The 20,793-nt window shown below is 41.0% G+C and overlaps 1 protein-coding gene and 1 long non-coding RNA gene across 9 annotated transcripts in view; one reads left to right on the plus strand and one right to left on the minus strand.

Annotated features, from left to right (window-relative positions):
- Nucleotides 1-1,269: 1,269 nt before the first annotated feature.
- On the plus strand, nucleotides 1,270-14,680 carry LOC138104195 (uncharacterized). Of its 7 annotated transcripts, none has more exons than XR_011147974.1 (6): nucleotides 1,270-1,449; nucleotides 1,576-1,754; nucleotides 3,101-3,344; nucleotides 4,242-4,342; nucleotides 5,600-6,212; nucleotides 6,710-6,775. It is a non-coding gene; the product is annotated as an uncharacterized lncRNA (long non-coding RNA). The 7 variants fall into 7 exon arrangements; XR_011147975.1 differs by lacking the exon at nucleotides 6,710-6,775 and adding an exon at nucleotides 4,074-4,153 and having other exon boundaries at nucleotides 5,600-5,684; XR_011147978.1 differs by lacking the exons at nucleotides 5,600-6,212; nucleotides 6,710-6,775 and adding an exon at nucleotides 14,519-14,680.
- Nucleotides 10,900-20,793, minus strand: part of PKP2 (plakophilin 2) — a 36,441-nt gene continuing 26,547 nt past the window's right edge. For both annotated transcript variants that reach the window (XM_069003123.1, XM_069003124.1), the window contains exons 7-13: nucleotides 18,223-18,340; nucleotides 16,566-16,727; nucleotides 15,983-16,156; nucleotides 15,260-15,413; nucleotides 13,598-13,787; nucleotides 12,530-12,617; nucleotides 10,900-10,986 (exon numbers count right to left, since the gene is read on the minus strand). In XM_069003123.1, the coding sequence (XP_068859224.1) occupies nucleotides 10,918-10,986; nucleotides 12,530-12,617; nucleotides 13,598-13,787; nucleotides 15,260-15,413; nucleotides 15,983-16,156; nucleotides 16,566-16,727; nucleotides 18,223-18,340 (955 nt within the window). In that variant the 3' untranslated portion in view covers nucleotides 10,900-10,917. The remainder of the gene's footprint in view (nucleotides 10,987-12,529; nucleotides 12,618-13,597; nucleotides 13,788-15,259; nucleotides 15,414-15,982; nucleotides 16,157-16,565; nucleotides 16,728-18,222; nucleotides 18,341-20,793) is intronic.

The raw sequence follows: 20,793 nt of genomic DNA on the forward strand, positions 1-20,793 counted from the left end.
ATTAAAGGGGAGTTCTGTACATATCTGGCATTATATGCTTCTTTCTTAAAGTGCTTGCATGCTTGAGGAATAAAAACTCCAATTTTTATATGCGACTCGTGATGGCAACTAGGCTTCTTAAGGCTTCAAACATCCTGCAAGGAAGAACCAAGGCCAAAGTTTTCCCTTATGACAAGGTTTTTGATGGTTCCTAAACCACTGAATTCTGTTTACTTGGTGCCTTGTATCTGGACTCAGTGCCTGGGCTCTCAGGGCAGCCTGCAGCTCAGGTTTGTAAGGACAGGACTAACTCCTTTCTTAGCAATGACTGCTGACTAGGTTATGTATTTTCATAGAATTACAACTGAGGCTCTAGTTAGCAGACACCCCTTAAATTTTACATCGACTAAGAAGGAAACACAGGATTTATCTTGTGAACAAACTACCTCCAACTTTATTACTGCTGTTAGAATAGCAGATTGCTGCAGTATTCTGCCTTGGAGGCATAAAAGTAAATTATTTCAGTATGAAGTTCTTTCATTCAATTTCAGGCTCTTCCCTCCTAAGTTATGATGTCTTTATCTTTTGCTTTGTTCAGCACTTACTAAGTGACAGATATAGTACAAATTTTACCCATCAATTAACTGCTACCCACAGGTCTATCCCAGGTCTTTCTCCATTCCCATTCCCTAAGTAGGAACAAGGTTTCTAAATAGGTTTAAAAATGTGCTCTCAGTCTCCCTGGGCACTTTAACACATTGCTTGTTTTTATCTAGGTTCCCAGGTGAACTGGGACTTCTAACTCAGGCTGTTAAAAAAAAAAAAAAAAAGGCAGCAGAATAATCCCAATTTCTAAGTCATCATATTAATTACAAAAGAAGCTCCTTAATTTCAAACAGTACATTATTATCCTTCTCCCCTTTACTCCTAATTTTACTCTATCTTAAGAAAGGAGAAAAGAATGAAGACCTATAAACCAAAATGAATCTGTAATAGGAGACCTAGCACTTTAATGATGTCTTCTAATATTTACTACCTAAAATGCTCATTAAAACTAACATGGTAACTGTAATGAGAAAAATGAGTTCCACATTATTTGCACTGGTGGCCCAAGATTTGAATTCATCTGGATTATAGCTGGTGGAAACAGCTAACAAACAAGGTCAAGTTTCCTCCTTGTGTCTGAGACCTTTTTCACAGCTGACTGGGTTGCTCACTCATCAGCTGGGCAAGACCCAAGATCCTTTAAATTATCTCTTAAGGGGGGTGTGACTGCTGCTTTATGTGGGGCTCACATACAAGCTCCTGATCAGGGAGCTGATTAAAGGAATTTCCAGAGCTGGCCTGGTTTGGTTGATGGTGACTACTACAGCTGTAATGTGAGAGTTCTACTGAAAGGAGAGCATAAAAGGATAAAAAGTATGGTGAAGGAAGCTGTCAACATTATGGAAAATCAAAGCTCAAGCAAAAGTACAGTAGATTCTGAAAACAGATGTGGGGGAGGTCTTTTATAGTGGTGATTTTAAGGCCCACTTCAAGAAAGTCTGTAAGCAACTGTTTGGTTTTTTTCTCTCAAACTCATATTTTTCCTTTCAGGTAGGATTATATGAATTTTTTTGGAGGCAGAGCTCTTGGCTTGATTAGAACAACAGCAACAACATAGAAGTACAGAAGCAATCAAAACTTGTGAAAAATCTACCTGCTTTGCTGTGAAACTAAACTTTGTGCTGGGGAATGAGAAAACATCTTGTTTTGGTGTCATTGGCCAAACCCAGGTAATGCTAATGTTAGTTGGAACTAATGTTGCTCTGTCTGCTTCATGTAGCTAGGCAGGGCCACTTGGAGTTGGAATTTCCAACCAGGGGATGAGTTTGCCTTCAAGGGGAAAATATTTCCCAGTCTCCAGCTAAAGTTACCTCAAAGATTTTTTTTTTTTCTATTCCCATAAGCCTAAACTAACCAGTTTCACTTTATGACAAGAAGTTTTAAAATCCTAAAGAAATTGCATTGTACTAAAGGGGAGCAACTGGAGCTGTAACCACTTGCACTGTGCACAGAATGGGAAATACTGAGTTACCAGGCAGCTTTTCTCTTGCCAAGTGTTCCCAAGTGGTAGGAATGGAGCATCTCTGGCCTCTCTGGATAGCCAGAGAGGCTATGGCATTCTAGCATGGCATCACTGAGCTGGTAAGAAGTTCTTTCCTAATGCCCAGCCTGAATCTCCCACACCCCAGCATGGTGCTGCTGCCCTGTTGCCCCTTGCTTTACCACCTTTCACTGCTGGAACAAGTTTGGTTCTGTGGTCTCTGGGGTTTAGTTTCAAGTATTTGTAGGTTGCTTTACATCCCTGCCACGCACTTAAAAAGTACAGTCTAGTGAGCATGAAGTATTTTAAACCAGTCTAAATGCTGTTCTACTTTACTGCTGGGGATGAATATGAATTACAGCTTCAGTTATGGAAATCCTTTAACAGAACTTGAAAATCCAAGGTGTGGTGATTTAATATTTTTTTTTACAACTTGGAGTTTTACCACATCTTTGTTTATACCAAGCTACAAGCTCAGTTTTCATATAACTATCCCTCCTAATAATCAAAAGCCTTTTAAGAGCTGTTTATGGGGACAGGTGTCTCATATCAGCAGACTTAAAAAAAATACTCCAAATAGATGTTATCTCTATAGTGCATGCAGTAACCAGACAAATGCAAAGAACTTGGAACTGCACAGACAGGTGTGAGAAAGCTGATCTATTTCCTTATCTGCAAATTACAAGGGTCAGAGATACACAGGTCTGAAAAGGTCGTAGCAGGGAGGAGGAGATGGCAAATGATGGAGTATGGGAATAGTCTGCTAAATTCAGCCATGGGTGAAAGCCAGTGGCAGGTGAGTGACCTGTTGTCAGGAGGAAACACGAGCATGCAGGGCTGTCAAATACCACTTAGAAATGCTGGAGCTGGGGTGTTTCCACCAACCATTGGGGTACAGTTTCTGACTAGTATGTTTGGGCAATTAGAGAACTCCAGCAACTGGAATAATATTACTGAAGATGCTTCCCATCAAAGCTCCTTAGGGAACAATGAATAATAAATAAGCATAAGACATTGGCTCTCTTGTCCCTTCAGAACTTACCTTCCACGTGAATGAAGTTTCAGTGAGCAAGGCTGCATCTCCTGATGTAGCCCTGGGAGCCACCACTCTATCAACACAGCTACTGTTGAACTGAAGAAGGATCCAAACAGATGTATCTCACTTTGTTTTGGCAAGAAAATCCTCAAGTCACACTTGAAACACCCTTTGTTTTGAGACCTTCCTTTTCCTCAACCCTGTGGTGAATTTTCTGTGTCTGAAGTTTTGGATTTTATGGAGGTAAGCAATGTGTTACCCTGACTTCACTGCTAAATTTACAGGAGATGGAACTGACTTTGATGTGGGAGCAGAGATGGGACTGCTGGATTATTTCTGGTCTCAACTTTGTCACCTTCAGAAATTGTCTCCTAAGCCAGAGCAAAAGAATTTGTACTTTATAGCGTGCATGCACATTTCAGCATGCCTGTTGTACACAGGACATCCCAAAAAAACAGTAATTGATTTATCTTGGAAGAGGGTGGGGAAGAATCATATTTTGCTTACTTTAGGAGGAGAGTTATTGTTACAGCCCAGAAAGAGAAAGAATGTTGGCAAGATCTTCACAGAAACTCTCCTTTTCCTCCTTCTTACCCTGACAAAGCAATTGTTAAATGACATGCATGTAAAAATCAATCTCTCCCCTTCCAATAAAGGTGCCTCTGCTTAAAGGACAACAGCATCAGACAGTGTAAACTATGGGCTATTTGCTGTCCTTTTTGTGAAGACAGGGGGTCCTGCTGGGGCTTTGCTTCCAGCCAGAGCTAAACATCCTGGGGTCTGCCTGGGGTGAAGGAGAGAAGCCTTGCCAGTGATGCTGCCAGCAGTCAGGAGGATGTCTTCTTGCCTGAACCACAGGGCCATAAGCATTTAATAATAATTTCATATTTTATTAGAATTGTGGTAAAATATTTTTCAGGCTTGAGATATTACAGTGATTTTAAATTTTATTTTTGCTTTGTGTCTACTGAGAAACAAAATTCCAGCCTAGGTCCTACTGCCTGACTGCAGGAGTGGAAACAGTGACAGAGCAAAATATGCATCTACTACAGGTGGTTGGTATGAACACGTGAGAGATCAGGGACCGCTCTCCAGGGCTACACCTTCATTACCTTTGTTTTCTTTCCTGCTGGGAATCAGCTCACTGCTGTTTGCCGACTTCAATGGACAACCTGAGAGCAGGCATGCATTTCCCAAGGCTTTGGCCAGCCACAAGGAGCAGGACTGTTTGATTGATGCTGGTAAGTGCATTTTTTCCATGAAGTGAGTGCCCACAGGATGGGTAGAGAGCAGCGTTTGCCTCTGTGCTGTCCAGAGCCCATCCAAGCTGCTGTGTTGTGCCCACCCCAGATTTGTTCAAATGATCCTTGACCAAGCATCCATCCCACTGCTCTAAGGCAGATGGGCAGAGATTCAGATGGCTCAGGGATGGGGCAGGAAGCTCCCTGGTCCTGTGGGAAAAGTGGGTGTGCACAATGACAGAGCATCCACCGCGTGCCTGACATTTGGTCACTGAAATCACACAGGGAATCTTGCACGTGGAACAGTAAATGTTCCTCCAAAGCTGCTCCAGTGCTCTGCTGTGTTGGATCAGGCTGGGGGTGCTGGAATTGTTTTTGTTCTCATTCTGAGTCAGGACATTAGGATTTGAAGGTACATCTTCACTGGACGATACACAAAATGGTAACAGTGGAGCCCAACTTCTCAATCTACATAGAAACATCAGGCCACCTCAGATTCTTATGCTTTTTTCTCTTTTTTTCCCTTTAATGCTTATTTAACAAATCCACATCTGTAGCCACTACAGTGGATGTGAAGAACATGAGGTTGCTTTGTAAAACACTGGTCTGTGCCTTTCAGATGCACTAAATAGCTCTTCTTTTATAGGTGAGCATATCATAGACTGTAGAATTCTTTGTGGCCTATTTATTATCCATAACAACCCTCACAATGGGTTAATTACAACCCTGAGGTAATGGTGAATTTGTCCACCTCTCTTCACAACAGCAGAAAATAACTGATGCAATCAGGAAACCTGTTCTTGGAGGATGGGTAATCCATGCTGTGTACGTAGCAGGAATTCTTTCAAAGGCCTCTGCTCAAATCTTTCACACCCGAAGACAATCATTCCTCCATCTCTTTGTGTCATTCAAACTGTGCCAAATCTTTTGCAATAACACTTGCAAGAACATTACTGCTATCCAAAATACCAGTTCTTGACTTCCAGGTTTTAAGTAATTTCAGGTTGAGTAGTAGTACCACTAAAACAAAACACAAAAACTCCCTACAGTACTGGTGCAAATATTGCTTTGTAGATTCTCCTTTTTATCACCATGTATATATCATCAGACCCGAGTTTCTCATCCCAGCCTCCCTTTATGTTAAAAACTCTTATCTCTTGTCCATATGCTTTTAAAGTAACAAATATTATCCTATTATAAAAATAGTATTTCAAGGCTATATGTATCATATGTTTAGAGCAACTTTTTTTTTCCCAGCATCAGGAAAGAAGGAACTCCTGAAGAACCCCTATTTTAATTTTCAGAAAGATATAATGCCTCCACTGCTCTCACTGCAGCATCCTGCGTGCTGCTGCGTTGTAACTGCAATGCAATGGTTGCCAAGGTTCTCCAGTCTTTAAGAATTGTGCAGGGTTTAAACTCATACACAGTTTTTAGCTGGGCTAAGCCCAACGTCCAGAGTTTTGCGTTAAAACTCAAGTGTGCTCATGTATCCTAAGGCACAGTGTGCTTTCCAGGCAGAGTTCAACACTGATAGTACAACATTACTGGTTTATTTTGTTGTTATTCCAAGCCAAACACAGCTATTCTGGCTGGAGCCCATTTTCTTATGACCTTCATGGGCTTCAGAAAGTTTCTGAACTTTCTGAAAGATTTCACCCTCCTTGGCAGCAGCTAAAAAAGCCCCTATCACTATTATTTTTCTGTGGCTCAGACATGGCTATTTCCCCTTCTGGTGAAAACACAGTAAGGACCTATTTTTGAGGGTCAAAAAATGCCTTTAAATTTCTCTAGAACTGAGGAAGACCTTAAGCCTCTTACTGAAGTTGCAGGAGGTCCCAGATGTTTAAGTACAACTGAGGTAGTAGTGGTATCCTTCTGAACCCCAGAAAGAAGAGCAAGATGGGGATTTTGGAGACCCAGTTTTTTCAAGGTGCAAGTGGTGGTAGTTACACTCAGTCCTACAGCTGATTACAAATTAGAACCTCCAAAATGCAGGCACAGGTAAGAGAGGGCCTTGTGCAGATTTGGAGGGAATATGTGTGGGTCAGCACTGGAAAACACTGCCTGATGATGAGCACTGGATTTGCAGCTGGTGTCCTTGTTCCCTGTCATGGTCATGGTGCTGCTCTGTGATCATGGGTGTGTGCAGAAGCCCCTGATACCGTGGGGGTATTTGCAGTATTGGCTCCAAATTGTAGCTGCTAAGGACATGCCTACTTCCTCCTCTCTGTATCTGTGCATATTTAGGCTGGTCTGACAGAGGACTAAGAGAAATAAGATACAAATAAGAGAATGGGAGCTTAGGTTGAATAATTGCAAAGTTTTTAAAGAAATGTTAAGTTCCTAAACTTGAATTATTTACAGTCACTGGAAGTATACAATACTGGAAGATACAGCTAAAGGAAGGATGCAAGCAAATTCTAATTTCTGATCCTAAGCCTAGAGTGCCTCTAATGTGTATTTTAGGATGTTTTTAGCTCTGAACATGTGAAATAAGACAAAATTAGTTTATTTCCCCTTCATATGCAAAGCTATTAATAAATCCAAAGTAAGCCTGTAGAGAAAGGAAAACTCCTGATCTGTGTATAATGTCTGCACTAAAGCCCTTTTTGTCTTTGGTGTACTTGAGCAAATCTCCCTGCTGGGTTTTCAGTGGGCAGATGCTGTGCAACATCTAAACCAATATTCCAGGCATAACTCACATGGTTGCACCAATATCTGATGTTTCAGGGCTTGTCAGGGTGTGCTGTGATGAGCTCAAATATGCATTTCCTCGTGTCTGATTTCTGTTCCCAGATCTTTGTCTCCTATCAGATGATGCCTTAAGGTCATGTTATCTTCCCCATGGGATGGGTCTGGAGTATGAGTCAGAAATGTAAACTGAGGTTTTAATCAGCAGCAGTTTAAGTAAAGGAATGGAAGCACAGCTGCTGGAGTTTAAAGAACTTGGGAAGCACCAGATCCCACCACTTTGCGTAGCTTGTGCATGATTCACTGCTCATCAGGCTGCCTCATGAACCATCCCCCAAGAGAGCTGTGAAGCAACACTGCTGGGCTTTTTGGCCCTGAAAACTAAAGATGGGAGAATCTGGCAAGCTGGAAGCTAAGTGTGGTGACACACAAACAGGCAGCCTGACTGCCCTCAGCTTCAATGGGCTGCCTTTGGAGCACGGACTGCCAGCCTCAACAGTAGCCAGGGGAGGGCTGGGGTTCTTGTGTGTGGCCTGTGATGGTGCCAGCTCATTTCACCTGCAGTTTTTTTATGGGCCCAGAAGGGGAGGTTGAACCTCTCTTAATAGACAGCATGTTCCTTCTCAAAAGAAAAAACCTCACAAAAAAGCCAAGTAACCCCGTGTCCATGCACAATATAATGCAATATTTTACATAGTTTAATTCTCTTTAAGAAGGGAGGGAGAAGAAAAAGCACTGATGTTTAGGATTAGGGACAGTAGAAAATAAGGTAGGAGGATGAAATGAGGAAAGGAATGACTAGTTCTCTTGCAATGTCTATAATTTACTACAAAATTATCTGTACTATTCAAGAGTTTCTACTAAAACAATTCCGTGAAAGATGGTTGTAGTGGGTAGTGGTTAAGACACAAGACAAGAGGACCTGGGGTCAGTTCCTTGTTTAGCCAAAGACTCTTTGGGCACTGCTCAGCATGTTTAAATTCAAGATTTCAAATCTCCTCTCGGGAAAAGAGCAAGTGGGAATGTTCTATTTCCCAAGCCCAAGACTATGGTGAGAATGATTCTAATTATTTTTGAGATCTCCAGCGGCCCGTGGTGAAGTTTACTGGCAAATACCAATTAAAGAGAGGTTAAAACCAGCAGATTCTGGGTGGTTTGACAGGTCATCAAAACTGGACAAAGAAATTATTTGCAGGGGCACTCTGATGCCAGTAGGAGCATTAACACAGCTTGCCTTCAGTAACACTGCCCTGTTGCAGAAAAATCTAAGTCTCCATACCTAGATTTAATTTAAAAATTAATTTGGCCTTTTGAAGGAAGGGCTAAGGCTTGAAAATACATTTGCTGCATCCCAGCCAAATAACAAAATAACAAAAAGACCAAAGACAGATTTTTTGCATCAGAGAGAGCACTTTATTATTTCTCTGCTTTGTTTTCTTTGGAGTCCTGCTGAAATGTTTTTGATTGCATACAAGTAGGAGATCAGTTGTAATAAGGTGTGTCTCATGTTTCTTGTGTTGCTGCCAGGCCTGAGATACTTCTTTGTGACTTTTGAACACTGCTTTGATTTTAAAGGGGCACTATCATAGATTTGTTGAGGTTGAAAAAGACCTTTAAAATCACTGCATCAATAGAAACAACCCAAAAACTCTGAATTTCCTTTCTAAGGACATTTTACTGAGAGGTTCACATATATCTAAAAGTACCCAGCACCATTGTTTTGTTTTGGTTTTTAAATAGCATGTGAGTTTAACAAAACTAAATGTGTGAGTATTTCTAAAAGCTCCCCTCCTGATCTTTTAGACTGCAATTCTTCATTCCTATGCTACTCTGTAGTCAGGCTTACTCTTTGTATATTAATTTTGCTGACCACTTCTTTTTAGGCAGTAAAAGTAGACTTGTCCAGGTTTCCTGGTATTTATTCATTCATGGCACATGCAGAGTTACTTGGGTTAACAAGCTAGAAGAGAAAGTTGGATTTTAATTGTGTGCTTTCTATCATATTTGAAAAAGTTACAAAAACAATTTCCTCAACATGCGGTGCTGTAAGTTCCCTTCCCCTGTGTTGTTTTTGGACCTGCAGTATTTTGAATATGACATCTTACAAAATATAACAGTATTTTTAAAACCTCCTACTGGAGTGCATTTGATTTAAGTTATTCAAAGTGAATGTGGAGGACTAACAGCCCTCTGAAAACCATCAGTGAGGGGAAAGCAGCGTTGTTTGCTTACCTCCCTGGGGCACCTTCTGTTCTGTGTGCACGTGTGGGACTTTCTGGGACTCCTCGGAGAACTATGTGCATCTGCCAGCAGAATTCAGCTCCCTGATATCCAGAAATACATTTGGACACAGTGCAGTGTAACCATCTGCTGGTTCTAAGTTTCTGGTAGGAGCCAGACCTGTAGCCAGGAATGTTGAAATGAGGACGCCTGGTGACCTGCTCGGTGAGGTCCCTACTCCAAGGATTTTGCATCTCCTTCTGGACAAGAGCAGCCATAAAAGCTCCTGTGCCAGCAGTTCAGTGTGAGGGTACAGGATGGGCTCTGTTTGAGCAGCAGGGCTTGTAAATACACATGACAAAATATCCATAAAGGTAGCTCACTTCCCCTAACTTCAGAAGAGTAATGCCAGATCACATCAGCTGATAACTCAATATTTGTGTGAGAATTTCCTATTGGTTTAATAGACAATCTGACCCCTGGGGTTTTTTTTTTTTTTTGAGAAAAATCTGACTTACTAAATATAGCAGATGGGGTTTTTTTAGTGCTTCTTTATCATCTTGAGTGTCATACCATGAAAACAGCCTTCAGGTGCTCAGGAATTTTTTTTCCCTCCTGTTATGGATTCCCACATGTGCAGACACAGCCCTAAAGTTACCAAATTGCATGTAATCGCTGTAGGGAGGATGATCATTTCAAGTAAAAGAATATGAAGCAGGATCAGATGAATTCCTTAATCAGCACAGAGCCCAGCCTCTTCTGTGCATGTCTATTACTTCAAAAATAAAGGCAAGACCACACTCCCTTTATTATATATAGATTATCAACAGAATTGTTTCAAAATTGCAATTTTCCTAAAATAATCACTGAATCACCCACGTATAATTTCTACACCAACTAGCAAAGAATGGTGGGTTTAAGTGCAGCCTAAAGTGTCTGAAACATAGTGCCTTAAACCCAGTTCTAGTTAAAACCCTTTCTGGACACAGATAAAACGCAACAGCCAGATGAGGGAGAATGAAAGAAGCAAGGGATGATAAAATCTATGTAAAATCAGTTTTGCTGCTGTTACTGATGCAATCTCAATGGAAAGAGGCTTAGGAACCAGTGAGCCCATGAAAACAAGCAATACAAAAATAGTAATTTTAACTTCATTGGTGCTTTTATAATGCAGGTAGTGAAATAGCTTCTTGTGCATACTCATGGAGTGTGGAGAGTCTTATTTAGCTTGTGTGAAGAAACAAGAGTGAAAAGCTACTAAGTTCTGAGCAGTGCACTTGATGCGTATCCACTGTAGAAAACTTTTGGTACAAAACAGTCTGAAAAGAATTTGCTGCCAATCAGCATTTCAAAATCCTCTGTATAGAACAAAGGCAGTCACCTGGAGCTCTGACTACAGGTAAACCTGGATGAAACTTCATCTCAGACATCCTGGAGAATCCATCTTTGGTTATTCTTATACGGATATATACAGTGACAACAAGGTGATTAGGATTAAAAATTGAAAAAAACTACTCTCTGGCCACTCAAGTCTTTATAGAAAATAAAATCCTTTTTTTTTTCTGAGATACTTTGTGGTTCAGGATGGCAACAGCAACCATGTGAAGATGGTTACATTAACTGCTGTATGATTTCTGTCTTCCATGGTGTTACACTCTGATTCAATCTTTTAGTGAGTTGTAGGCTTTTGTGGTCCTGCTGTTGATGAAATCCGCCTTCTTAAAGTCAGCCTTTGGAATGAAAGAAACAGAACAATTCATTATCTTCAGTGCTGATTCTGCAAGGGAAGGGTGGGTCCAGCTGCCTAAAAGCTAAATATGGAGCCATGGTAGGGGTCTAGGCAGAGCCTTGTGCAGTCACAGAGACAGAACAGGCAGTGCTTGTTTAGTCCAAGATAGATGAGATGAATAATTGGAATTGCTTAACTCTCTCCACTGACTGTACCAGGAGTCTGTTCTTCTAGCTCAGCTCTACAGACTCCTAACTTTTAGGTGACTAATAGCTGAGATTAACCTAGCTGAGGTTCACCCTGTCAGAACAAAGAACACAGGGCAATGCCAAAATGACTCAGGATTTTATCCATTTTATTTGATCAAGTGATTTCTGTGATTTATTGGACTAAGGTTTCAAAAATGTCTATGCATTAGATGGTTCTGAAGTTTTCAGTGCCATACCTGGTATATCTAGGGGACCTGATTTGCACAGAAACAGCAAATAATCAGCATTTTTGAAAATCAAGTCTGACAAATGTGTCTTATAGGAGTTCCTAAACTACCAGTGACTTCAGAAAATTCATGCCATCAGGGATATTGTTGTACAGTAAAGTCAGGAATGCAGTTGTAAAAAACCAGAGACAACAAAATCTGGTTAAGAATTTATATGGCACAATACCCTTATTCTTGAACACAGATTTCTGGCCTATGGGGCAGTACTGCTAAGTGTGATGCAACACTGTTAAAGTTTATGCTAAGGAACTTTTTTGCAGCAAATTTCAACCAAAAAGATCTCCAAAGAGAAACAGCTGAATAATAAATGCTAATGCTAGCTTGAGAACTTGGAACAGTTTTAGGTTACAGGGAATTTGAAGTGACAAATTCTGAACAGCAAACAAACAAGCACTGAAAACAGTTTGCAAGGCAGGGTGAAGGTAGGTAGGTGGAAGTTAACTCAGCTTTGTGTTGAAAAAGCAGTCACAGAGCTTCAAAAAAACCAAACCAGAAACAAAGTGGTTTATGGCAGACTCATGCTGGTCACTTTTTGTTTGATTTGACTATGACTGTAAATGTTTGCCAACATCTTTCCCAGGCTCTAGGTTTTGTCTGAGCATAACTGACACCTGGGCTACCAGGCCATGCAAACAACAAGAACAAAACTGCTCTGGTTTTAAAGCAGGAAGCTGCCTCGCCCTGCCTTTGTTTTTACTGGCACCGTAGATCCTCTGTGCCAGGCTGGTTCAGCCAGTGTGGATGGTCACCTACTCTGCATCACTTCTCACCATCTGACACTTCTGGCAGGCAGCAGCAGCACTTTTCATTAGCTTTGCCAGTGGATATAAAACCACAGAGGGAGAGCACATGAACATTGATGAGCAGAAATTAAGGCCGTGCATTACTTACGCAGGATTATGTACAGGTAACAGGAAAACCACATTCAGGGACCATGTGAAATCCTAGCATAGGTTGACTCATAAATGTGCAGGAATGCTAAGGGCCCCAGATGACAAATAAGAGAGTTCTAGATCTAGAAGGAGAGATTATTTTGATTTGTGCTTACCTTCTTGTAAGCGCTGTGGAGATCGGTGTGTGACCACAGGGAGTAGAGGAGGACTGAAGCAGCCCTGCTCGCTTTGCTGAACATATTGCTGCAATTTTGGAAAAAGAATGATGAAACATATTTAAATTCCCACATCATAATCACAGTACATGTACAGACTTCAGCAAACATAACCTCATAGCATTTGTTTTGTCTCTCTTTACTCCTCAAGGCTGGTTTGCTACCCTTTAGGTATTGTAGCATGTTTCATGCTGTCCTTATTGCTGAAACAAATGGAACATGCCTCCCTGCATGTTCTATTTCCTGCATGTTCCTGCTTCACTCATTCTTCAAAATTAGGGGGGAAATCAAGTGCTCTGTACCCTACATCTTAGAGCAGCTATCATACTACTGATTTCCAGCTGAGGAAAATACACCTCAGCACAACAAGCATTTGAAAGAATCTTTCCAGTAGGTAAAATCTGTGGTTAGTTAGACAGGATTTAAACTATTCAGGGTCTCATGAGGCCTCCTTTACTGAGATTGATTTATTCTTTCATTTTGCAAAGACAGATCAAGGCAAACAGAATAATTATTCATATTTATAAAGCATTAATTATTTTTTGAGTAAATACTGATTATATATTAAAGGATGATTACATTTTGAATCTACTCTCTAAAATGTCACTTTATAAATTATTTTTAAGTGCAGATCTGCAAGTTCTGTAAAACCTATCCCTGCATTTTATTGCTAAAGATTATCAGAGCTGTGTTACAATGAACAGGAAAGACATTTTTGGTACAGATGAGATCTGATGATTAGTCACTACCTATGTATCAGAATTTAGATAATGTTGTGCAGTTACCTTCCAAGGAGCTATTTAAAATGCTGGAACGGGGTGAATTTAGCTATGGATGGCAGAGTTGTTGTAAGAGATCTTCCTGTATTTCCCAATCAGTGCAATTCTATTCCCATCACTTGTTTGAGCTGTCCTGTACCTTGAGATGAAGCGTTTTTTCTCCCTGAGTAGCAGAGACTGCAGGTTTTTTTTTGCCCAGGGAAGGAGTGAGACTTGTGGAGCCTCTTACCTGTCATTCATGCTGATGGCAATGACCTTGGGCAGGCCGTGGGCACTGAGGAGCAGCCGGGCGTTGTGGGAGCTGCTCTGGGTCAGGTTGAACAGGGTGTAGCAGATGGAGGCTGTGGTTTCACAGGCAATGTCCGACCCTGGCACACACTCAGGCAGTATGGACACCAGATCAGGCAGAACTTCTCTGGCTGCAAGGTGGAAGAGAGACAAGCAGCTCCATCACTAACAGGTGCAGATTTACCTTATTCCTCCCATTCTCCCCCATCAGGGTGCTGTGTGCTCCCACTACATGCTCATGGCTTCATCCCTGCCTTACAGCCCCACAATTCAGGTTAAGCTGCATCCACCCTACATTGGACAGCCTGTAATTTGCCTCATGCACAATCCATTAATACCTCCTGTGCTGTACTGACCTCACCAGCCATGTGCCAGCTGCAGGCTGCCACTTCCCTTTTAGAGATGTTTTATGTTAAATTTATCTCCATTTGATACGTAGGTTCATTTTGCATGATAAATTTAGACTCTTGTATCTACAAAACAGTTTGCCCTCTCAAATGTTTTCCTTTGGCCAAAGTTTTTCTTTGGGAATTTGACCTGAATTCACACATGCTTTCAGTCAATCAAAAAGAGCATCTTTTGATAGAAAAAAGGTTCACCTGAAATTCCCCCAGTTCTATCTACCATGGGTAAAGCAAGGAAATGGCTGTGAATGTGCAAGATGAAGCACCTGCCCCCAAAGCTCTGTGTTATTCTGTGCTTCCCATGCTCTCATAAATTATTTTTTTCTGATGAAATCCCCACTACTCATCAGTTTAATGTCTTCTCTTTCAGGGGGATTCACCACCTGTAATTTTTAACACCATATGGATTATCCCTTTGAAATCAGCCCAATAACATGTTATTATATTTTCATTAATAGGGAATGTTCTCTAAGGATTAAACAAGACCCAGGAGACTGTTCTGCAGAATTCTGGAGGTTAATCTGCCCCATGAGCCATCTGTATACCTGTAATTTCCCCTCTGCCCCTTGGTGGGAATACAGAAAAGGACAACCAATTATATGAACACATTTTATCCTATCAGTAGGAAAAAGTCTTAAATACATAATATATTGAAGTGAGAATATTCAGAATAGAAATGGCTTCTATTTAGAAATTAGATCCTTTAAAGAATGAACTATTTTTTCTATAGCATCTTATAGCTTCCGTTCTCAAAAAATTTTACAGGAAAACTGTGTGGCCTGCAAACTTCTAAAGCTTTCTGTCTAATAAAAGAGCATGATCTTTGCTAGAAAAAGTAGAGATGTTCTGTGATTTCTTGCAAAGCATTACACAGCTGTGGCAGCACAGAACTCGGCACTCACCTTCCTTTACCCTATTTTGAAGCAGAAGAACTCCCTCTCCGAATCTGTAGAGGGACTTTCCTTCAATTATGTATTTTTGAAAGGAACACCAATGGAAGCATCTGATGAGGAATATCCAATATAGTGAAAACTTTGTTTAGGCAAAACCCTTTAATTTAAACCCTGTACAGTGACTGCAAGTATCCAGCGACGAATCTACTGATCTCACAGATCAGGATTTTTTTTCACATTTCTTTTTTTTTAAAGCAGGAAAATTTAAGGTGAAGAGAACAGTGCAAGCTCTCAGTCTTTGCTCACCTATGTCACTTTGCAGGGAGGTGTTTCGAGACAGGTTCCTGAGCAGTGAGACTGCTGTCTTCTTCACAGCAGGGTGGCTGACGTGCAGCATAGCTCGGATGCCTGGGAGGCCGTTTGCCTTTTGAACAACAGTCCGGGCCACTGCGAATGGCATCTGTGAAAAGGCAGTTCTGTGTCATTACCATGAATGCAGAGCCTCAGAAAAAGCTGCACACAGCCAGTTCTCTGCGCCAATTTAAGCATATTTAAAATAGTTTTAAACCAGATGAGCTGCAACAGGAAAGGAAGGTGATAGAAGAGAAGTTTCAAGGCCTCTTTCTCCCAGGTGCTCTTTAGCTAGTTCCTTAGACAGATATTAGTTTCTTCCACACCAAAGTGATCTGCTGTTGTATCAGAGCCCTCCTCTCCCCACAGGACTGTCTTCCATGAAATGACTTTTTTTAGTGCTTTTGGCATCTGCTCATCCCTCATTGTGTAATGAATTAGCAAATCCCACACATGGAGATGTACACAGAGGGAGAAGAAGCAGGCCCCGTATTTGCCAAGCAAGGAAGAGCTGCACTGCTGGGTATGACTCTCCCTTCAGTGTTCTCCATTGTCCTTCCCCATGTCAGTAGCCAGTGACTTGTCAGTGATTATTTGAGCTCAGCTGCACTGCAGCCCTGAACTCTACGCATTCACATCAAGAACTAAGTGACAAGAAAAGGAAAAAAGCTGACTTACTGGTCCAGTGCCAGCTGTGAGGTTCTGAAGAGCTCCCAGGGATGCTTCCTGGGTGTAGTTTCTGGTACTCTTTGCTATTAAGGAGAGGTATATCCTAATCAGTGTAGAATGCCACAGCGATTCAACACCTTTGGGATTGCTCTTTTCCTCAGGTAGCGGGGTGTCCTGCTGCTTCTAAATGTGTAAACAGATCAAGCCTTTAGAAACAGTGACCTTTATAACTTAATGCATCACAAGCTAAACTAGCCATTTTATAACTCTCTATGACCAGGTTATTTGCAGACTGTCAGGTTCTGAGCTCAAATAATAATGTGCAAAATTTCAGTATTTAATGATAGTGGCCAGTCCATCTAGTGGAGTATTCCTCAGCTAATAAAACATTTTCTATGTCATTGTCGTAAGCAGCAGCTGAACGAAAGAATCGGTGTCAAAAAGGACTATCCATAAATTTGCATTTTTGGGGCAAGAAGTGTCACCCTACCAGATACATCAATAACAGCCTGTTAATTAGATTACAGCCTTATTCTCGAGAGGTTGCTACAAGTTATTAACCAAATGAGATGTAACTAATCATGTACTTTACCTCTTTTACTTTTCTGCTCCGTGTTCCAAAACAGCCTGGTGTTTTATCATTGCTAGAAATATTTCTTCTTTGCATATATATGCTCTGGGCATAGCTCTCAGGGAGCTCTATCTCTAGCTGGTAGGAAAGATTGTGAAGAATGCACACACAGTTCTCTGTGGCCTAAAATAACAAAAGAATAGAAATTGAAAGCGTTGAAGGGACACGTATAGACATGGGAAGAGATTTCATTTTTGGATCTTCAGCAACTGACTGCAGAGCTTCTACTGCCTTATGGAAGAGCCAAGCTTCATGCCCATGATCCACCAGACTGCCCTTACACTGATAAATGAAACATGCCCTGGGATGTTCCCGAGCACCAAGGCCAGCTGGCACACGGGGCTGCATTCGGAGTGGGGTGCGTGCCTGTTGGAAACCGTCCTGGGACATTTTAATTCCTGAACTGTGCCTGGGAATTGTTTGGGCGAGTGCTACATGACACAGGCCACAAGTGTGCCAAGAAATGTCTAAGAGCTGAAGAGTAAAATGATCAGGTACACACCTCACCATAGCATCAGCAAGAGGGAAGCTTTTTATCTTCCCCAAGGAGGAAGCATTTTTCTGTGGTAGAATGCTTTTTAAAATAAGACATTCCTTTCTGAACGTGGCTAAGGTCAGGTCTACAATTTCTGAGTGATGAGTCTAGTGGCAAATTGCTTTATTACCAGTTCCTCCTTTCTTGAAAGTCAAAAAGCAATGAGTGGTTTTAAGACAAAATGCAGCAGGGAGATATTGGCACACGTGTAATGTGCTGGATTCTCCCTGAAGCTAATGGCACTGAATACAGGGAGATGGGGAAGCTCAAGCAACTAATCCTAGAAGAGAGCTATAAATGTGCAGTAATTACCACTGCACAGCACAAGTCATAGCAGGCCCACCAGAAGTGCCTCACAGGCTGCAGCTAACATAAGTGACAGCTGGTCTTCTCACCCAACTTCACCCAGCTGAAAGACAAGCCCCTGCTCCAAGAGTCTGTGTTCAGGGTTCCCCTGCACTAAGTGGTGAGAGGAAAGAGAGAAACTGGCATCTGGAGGTGTCCAGGTCCTTGTAGTTACTGGCTTAGGCTTGGGCAGCAAGCAAAAAATGTGCAGCTTTTTTTTTTAAAAAAAGCAAACTAGGAAAATTAGTTCTTTTCTAAATGATGTGAGCTCCTTAATCACACTGCCACCCAAAGGGATTTAGGTTCTTCCTTTCCTAAGGGGTATGTAGCATTAAATATATAGGAGAGGAACCGGATTAGTTTTTTAAGCTTCTAGCTAGCTAGCACCCTGAGACAACCAAAAAGGCAACATCTGACTCTTTTGTGTTTCAGCATTTCTGGAAGCTGTGATTTTATCTCACTTTTTAAAAATAAAAGAGAGAAGTTTCTACCTTTCTCTCTGGTGTTCCTGAAAATGTTTTCCCAGTGCTAAGTTACATTATTCTTTTAGATTGCAGGATAAAAATACTTCAAAAAGCTTTTTACTGGACTTTCACCTTTGGTGGCAGTTTTAAAAGCTCTGGAAATAAGTTTTGCAGTTACATCACAGCTGTTTCTGAACATTGACTTCTAAACAACAATAAAAAATGTTCACTTGGCAATTTCCCCTAGGAAAACACTTTTCATCTCAAAGAATACCTTGTCATTAGGCTCATGGTCTGCAATAGCTCCTTGGATATAATACACAAGAGAATCAATTAAGCCCTCGCATTCTCTCATCTTCTTCCTTCCTTCCGGGCCGGCAGAGCTCATGTTTCTGTGCAGGAAAGAATATGTTGGGGAGAAGAGATTTAGTCAAAAGTATTTTCTTGTGCTCCTCTGACAAACTTTTCCAGCTAAATTTTAAAGATACTGAAATTCAGGTTGACTGTTTCTTTTCTTCAGAGGTGTAAGACAATCTGAGCCTCTTCTAGGTAAAACTTTCGCTCCCAGACAAAAACAAATACTCCAGGAAACAAACTGCTCTGTTTGGATGGATAAGGGAAGACCTAGCTCAAATTTTCATCTCAAAGTTGAATTAATCCTTTCTAAGCAGTCAAAAAAACCCCTGGACTTTTTTTCACTATTCCATTTGTAGTTATATTTTTTAATATTTAGGATGGTGAAAATATTGGAGGAAAGATACTTGTAAAAATTTCCATGCACACAGATGTCCTTTAGAATTAATTTACTTACACCGAGCCAGTTCTTGATCCAAGATGACCCATCAACAGACACAAGATCTGAGAGTTTTAGCAGCATCTCCACATTCTCATGCAAAGATCCACTCTTTGCCTGGCTTTCAAGTAACATTTGCTGTGCTTTGTAATAACCCAAGTACAACTTATAAAAGATTTTGAAAAGTGATTTAAAAACTCTTGAAAACCCAAACACATACTGCTTGAAGCTGCTTGGTTCTAATCAAGCTACTGATTTCCAGGGAAGAAACAACATTTACAATTTTGGGGCATAATTATCTTTACAACTCAACAAAGTCTGAATTATGGAATACTGGAATTATAAATCCAGGCCTTATTATTTTGGACTCCTGCAGCTCTGCTGGCTAAGAGGCTGCATATTCCAGCGTCTTTGTCTGAAATAATGTTAAATATAACCCACTCTTAGCATCCAGCAAAAGACAGAGGGACATGTTCCTTTAGATAGTTTCAGGTTGCTTATTTTGCATGCTTACTTTGCCCACTAAAAATTACCATGTTTACAATTTTATTAGTGACAGATCCAGTAAGGTTTAAACTTTCCTGTGGCTTATGACTGTAAAAAGAATGTAGCATTTTATACACTGTCATTTCACTTCTACTATTTTTTTTTTCTTCTGTGAAGTACATATTCAGGTTAAATACTTCAGGTTAAATTCTAATGCACTGCAACTACAATTTTACTCTAGGTCGTGATGTTAACAATGTCTCTGTTTATGAGTTCATTTATTCTCTTGTGGAATTATATATCACAGAATCAATATTCAGATTCCACAACATGGCCTACTATAGACATCCCCTTGGAATTTCATTTACTTATATATGTCACATTCGATGCATGCCACCCTTTCCCGTGTTTATGCTGAGAGAAATGCACATGGTACAGCCCTCCTGGTGCATAGGAAAAATAGTTTCTGAGGCACAGAGACTAAAAATACTGTTAAAGATAAGTGTGGAATTTCCCTTGCCAAAGACACTTCAGCTGATGCAGTGTTTTGTTTAGTCCCAGTACTAATACTACCCCCTCCACTTTTTACACCTGATCCTGCTGAATGCTTGTGCCAGGAGAGGCCATGCCTCAGCCTTGCTGCCAGCATGAAAAGAGTGGGGAAAAGAACTTTTATAGCTCAGGAGGCAGAGAAGAGCCTGAACCAGGGGCACTGTCCTGTTCTGCAAGGGGAATTAATTACTGGGCTCTGTTTCATTAAGAAGCTGATGCCCATCCAGTGAGAGGTATCAGTGTGTGTCCATGTGCATGCCTGTACATACATGGTTATTCCATTGTCCACCTTCTTTTTTCCTTAGCACGACAACGTGGACTGGGAAGGGAAGAGTTCCTGCTCTCCCACTCATCCAAAGACAGCTGTAACCACCTTACTCTAAACAGGTTTAGAGAAGACCATTGCAGGGAGTACCTCAGCTGGCAGCTTACGTTTGCTAATTGAAGGTTGAGAAATTCCAGCAGATAAAAATATTATTAGATTGGTAAAAAAATAAATATTTCTGAGAAGTGTCACAGAAATGTAAATTCAAATATCTTTTTTTTTGAAACAATGGAGACATTTTGCTTAGAGAATTTTAAAACTGACTTCATCTTGACTTCCCAAGATTTGATGTCCTGAAAATTGGAATGCCAGCCTCTGAGCTCCAGAACTGGGCTTTGTTGTAGTGGAGTTCCTGGAGTCACTGAAATACTCAGTGCTTGCAGCGTGAGGAGAATGCAGCTTTAGGGAGATTGCTGCTTGTGGGGATGCTCTCCTTTAAATGACTGAGAACTTATATTTTGGCAGCACCTACCTACAAAAAAATCCCTGACTTCTGGCATGCTCAGCTGTGGTAATCCTGGTGACATGCTCAAACTGTGCCATTTGCTGATGTGGATGCACTCTATCTGTCTTCATGCCTCATTTATCTCATCTTGCATTTGCTGCTTCTGGCCCCTCCTGCACACATGCATGGTGCAACTGTATCTGTAATCAAAATAGTTCTTTGCCCACAGTCCTGTGGCATGTGG

Source organism: Aphelocoma coerulescens, chromosome 1A, assembly GCF_041296385.1.
Source record: "Aphelocoma coerulescens isolate FSJ_1873_10779 chromosome 1A, UR_Acoe_1.0, whole genome shotgun sequence".
NCBI classification, from domain to species: domain Eukaryota; kingdom Metazoa; phylum Chordata; class Aves; order Passeriformes; family Corvidae; genus Aphelocoma; species Aphelocoma coerulescens.